At 39.8% G+C, this 4,570-nt stretch overlaps 1 protein-coding gene across 4 annotated transcripts in view; it reads right to left on the bottom strand.

Moving 5' to 3' along the window:
- The window catches only part of LOC117119846, a 9,526-nt gene extending 6,436 nt beyond the window's left edge, over positions 1-3,090 (bottom strand). Inside the window, exon 1 of one of the 4 annotated variants that reach the window (XM_033264816.1) lies at positions 2,836-3,090. In XM_033264816.1, the coding sequence (XP_033120707.1) occupies positions 2,836-2,930 (95 nt within the window). In that variant the 5' untranslated portion in view covers positions 2,931-3,090. The remainder of the gene's footprint in view (positions 1-2,835) is intronic. The other 3 variants (XM_033264814.1, XM_033264813.1, XM_033264815.1) reach the window with 3 other exon arrangements.
- Between the last annotated feature and the right edge of the window lie 1,480 nt (positions 3,091-4,570).

The raw sequence follows: 4,570 nt of genomic DNA, 5'->3' as shown, positions 1-4,570 counted from the left end.
TTAGGCCTATGATTTTTCTTTTTTTCTCCATTTCTTTTATAATTTTAGGGGTCTCTCCCCCCACATTTGAATCCACCACTGTGGAATTGTATTTTTTCATGATCTTTACATCTGTAGGCCTAAAGATGACATGGATCAATCTGCAATCACTGGAGCTGATAATTTCCAACACATTTCGTAGCACATTATTAAAATCAACGGGTAGAAGAGCGGGCAAAAAAATGTTATGCATATAGCATTTCGCGATAATTATAGGAACGATTTTAGTGAAATAACAGGTTTTAAAAATTGGACTTTTTGAAAATTGGTGGTCCATGGGGCAGAGGCCTGGAGGGGGTTTGTGAGAAAAGCGACAAAGTAGCATTTTGAGGGTCTTTACATAATAGATTTCTCAAACACATAATTCATGAATATTTCATTTAAATTTTCATTAATTTGGGTGTTTTTGGGACCTGAAAAAGTAACGATATTATGTCCTGTACACCTGCAGGCCTATAGATAACATTATTCATATTATATGGACAATCTGCAATCACCGGAGACGATTAATTTCTAACAAATTTCATACTACCACATTATTAAAAATGAACAGTTAGATAAGCCGGCAAATATATAATGCAATGCATGCTATAGCATTTTGTGATAATTGGGAACGATTTTGTGAAATCATAGGTTTTAAAAAGTAGACCTTTTGGAATTTGGGAGGGGAGGGTAGGTCCGCAGCCTCTGCACCCCCTCCCCCCTGCCTAGGTCTAGGTAGGCCCTAAAGCCTAGGCTAGGCCGCTGGCCCAGTTAATAATACAGGAACTTGTACCGCACCTTTTGCCAAGGAATACATACAAGGCACAATCAAAATAAATTTTGAAAAAAAGATAACCAATTGGGGATCAAAAAAGACAACAGAAATGACAAAAAAGCAGAAAATTTAGATAGTTAAGTGAGATTTATTTAGGAAAACAATGTTTCTTGAGAAGCCGACGAAGTCGAGGCATTTAGGTATATATCTAGACTTAGGCCTTGTTTTTTGACAAGTCCGGGCACATGTACCTACTTCTAGCCTTCTCCATAGCCCACTGTTTATTAATTATTTCAAACACTTAATTTATGTATTAATTGTAACGCTTATACGCACCCCCTCCCCCTTTCAAAATTGTCAATGGTTACTAAGGAGTGCCCAAGTGACCTCAAAATTTCATCCATTTTACTTGTTGACACCGTCCAAAAAAGCTGTGAAACTTTAATTCAAAATAGAGGGCGTCCACTTGAGTTGCACTGCCATTGGAGTTTTGCATTGCCACCAATATTTTTGCACTGTGACTCTCAGTTTTGCATTGTGACTCTCAGTTCTGCACTGTGACTCTCACTTTTGCTGTGTGACTCTGTGTTTTGCACTGTGACTCTCAGTTTTGCACTGTGACTCTCAGTTTTTCACTGCTGACTCTGTGTTTTGCACTGCGACTCTCAGTTTTGCACTGTGACTCTGTGTTTTGCACTAATCAGTTTTGCATTGTGATTCTGTGTTTTTGCACTGATGACTCTCAGTTTTGCACTGGTGACTATCAGTTTTGCGCTGCTGACTCTCAGTTTTGCACTGCTGACTCTCAGTTTTGCACTGCTGCCAATTGTATTTTGTCCTTTTGGCGTTCCATACCCTGCAACCCCCAAATTAGTTAACGCCACGGAGCTAACGCCAATGATGCTTGAATGATTTGACCTCATTTCAAGAGATTGACCAATCACGATTGCAATAGATTAGTTACTTTCATCTATTTCCTGTGCTCTCTATAAATGAAATGGTAATAAAGGGCTTCTTTTTCTACACAATGTATATGATTTGTTGATTGTGTTTTGCAGGATATTTTAACTTATTTAGACTGTCTATTAACACCAACAACTGTTCCACAATGCTAGTAGCTGAAAAATCAGAAGTAAAATTGTTCATTTAAAATACAACAATCAAGTCCACTTCGAAAAATTCACAGATTTAAAAGTTTTAATGGTGAACGCCGTTTGTGTGAACACTTTGGAATTTTAATCCGTGGATTAGCTTACGCCGGCGTAAGCTACGCCAGTTTTTAACATCATCACCATAGCAGAGTCATTTTCATTAGATCCGTGACTAATTTTAGGATACCTTTTTTTCTCGATGAATTTGGCAAGATGGATCAGTTTAGATAAAATATAGCTCCTATACCTCCCAGATATGGGGGGAAAGCCCCGTTTAGGGGCGTTTATCAAAATGGCCGCCTGTCGATTTGGACGCTTGTACTGTATCTCGATAACCATTGGCCAGAGAGACTTGATATTGGTCTCAAATTGTTCACAATAGGCCTATGCATGTTCCTATGTGTTGTAATAATATTATTAACGGTTGTGAGATAAATAATTACATACGGTACCCCAGTGGCGGATCTAGAGGGGAGGGGCGTGAATAGGGTGGCCTAGCCACCACCCCTCTACGTTTACCGTGAAAACAAAATAATGGTCACTCGTCTTGTGTGTGTGTGTGCATCTCGTGTACTCTGGGAAAACGTACACTTTCTGTTTTAAGTACTTCTTTTCAGATGCCATCTTAAGATCGTCTAGCTGTCTATTAATTCCAAAAAATCTAAAATGGGAGGGGATGCCCCTCTCAAAACCACCGCCCCCCACCCCACCCCGCTCGGTCCTTCTCAGCTCCTATTATTCACACCCCACATTGCTAAATTCGCCACCGAGTACCCACTTGTAAGTGGATCTATATCTAGACATACGCTCGACGTGAACGATATTAGTAGACTCTAAAAGCGATTAGATAAGCATTTGGAACCCCTAAATTGTCATTTCGGGATATACCTCAATGATATGGCAGTCAAAGCATGAAAAATAGCCCTGCTACTTACGTGCAGTCCCCGGTTCTTCGTCTGATCATAGTTGAATATTATTATCATAATCGTTTTCTGCCTGTATTGTGGTAGTGTACTCAAGCATGGTTTCTTTTTCCTGGTTTACAGGGAACAGTTAAATTACTCAGTCATGAAATGGTCGACCTATTGTTCGCTATTGTTGGAGGTTCTTTGAGAATGAGAGATCAGCTTGCTAATCTTATGGTAGCCGCTGTGTGTACGCTAATGGAGATCTCTAGGTCCCCGGTTCAATTCCCATCGCTGCCTCTCCTTGTGTTTCAGCTAGAGGGCTGAAATACAAGTTACAATAGCGCACCGTCTTTCGGATGAGACGTTTAAGCCGTTGGTCCCGTTATGGCCCATGTGCACGTTAAAGAACGCAGTACACTCTTCGGAAAAGAGTAGGGAATTGTCTCCGGGGGGACTGCCGAATAATCACCAGAAGGACCCCACTGGAAATAAGTCTTATTCTAGACTTTCGTGGGCTATCCTTGGTGTTTACACCGAATAAATCCAATCCAATCCAAACCTTTCAATCCTTTTCAACCTGTTATTTTGTGCTATTGGTTTAGAATTAAAATACAGTATTTTTATTATTTGACATTACATCAAATTTAGGTATAGTAAATGCAGGAAAGTTATTGTGTATGGTTGCAAAGTATTGCTAATGACTGGTCAACAACAATGAATATGCATAAGTTAATTGTGTTAATTGTGCACTGTATCCAGTTGTAGCTGGATTTGTGAGGATCTATGAATGAATATTAAATGAGCTGAAGTTATATGCATATTAATTAGTTTCTTCTTCTGATCGAGCCACAACGTAGCCAGTGTGTATGATCTAGCTTAGATACTAGTGTGGTAGAAGGATTCGCAGATTGGATGGGTATCTGACATGGCCGCGTCGTGAGCGCTCCTTCTGTGGCCGGACAGGGGACTAGAGATGGACAAGTACACCGGGGTAACCCCTTACTCTTCTCGAATGATGTACTGGGTTCTTTAAAGTGCACACGAGCCAATTGTGTACACTGGGCCTACGGTTTAGAGCAGGGTTGCCAGATAGTCGACAGGCTTCACGGCCAAACACACTCCATCTCACGGCCAAATTGGGCCAAACTTTTTTTCGATATCGGCCAAAATTCGGCCAGATTTCAATCCTATTAGAAGACAACAGTGGGTACATTCATTTGAAATACTGCAAAAATTATACGAAAATCAGCGGTCATTCGTTTGAAATTGAAGAAATTCAAATGATATACACAGAACATTGTTAAAAATAAATAGCCTATGTTATTTTAGTTGCTGACATGAAGGCCAATTCAGGGGCAAATCCAGAGATGTCCGAAAGGGGGAGGACCGGGGCCGAAAAAAGGGGAGGGGGACGAAAGTGGGTCCGATCGAGATAACACCATCTTAGAAGAAATTTGTCTTTTTCTACACGCCCGTTTGGGCGATCAATTTTTATTTTTTTTTAATTTTTTAATTTTGTTTTACCACCCCTCCTCCTTAAATCCACCTCTGCTATTTAAAATCACAATATTAAGATTGATCTAAATTTGATTTAAATGTATTGAATATTAATGTCATTGTAGTCGATCTATAACCTGCAATTTTAAGGGCCTGTTATTGGCAAATCCGTGGCTCTCTTTAATTAGAATGAATTAAGTTACATAGTTAAGTAACAC

The sequence above is a fragment of the Anneissia japonica genome, unplaced genomic scaffold (assembly GCF_011630105.1).
Source record: "Anneissia japonica isolate Jap-2015-1 unplaced genomic scaffold, ASM1163010v1 scaffold724_len3256291_cov202, whole genome shotgun sequence".
NCBI lineage: Eukaryota > Metazoa > Echinodermata > Crinoidea > Comatulida > Comatulidae > Anneissia > Anneissia japonica.
This window is presented reverse-complemented; position numbering and strand designations above follow the sequence as displayed.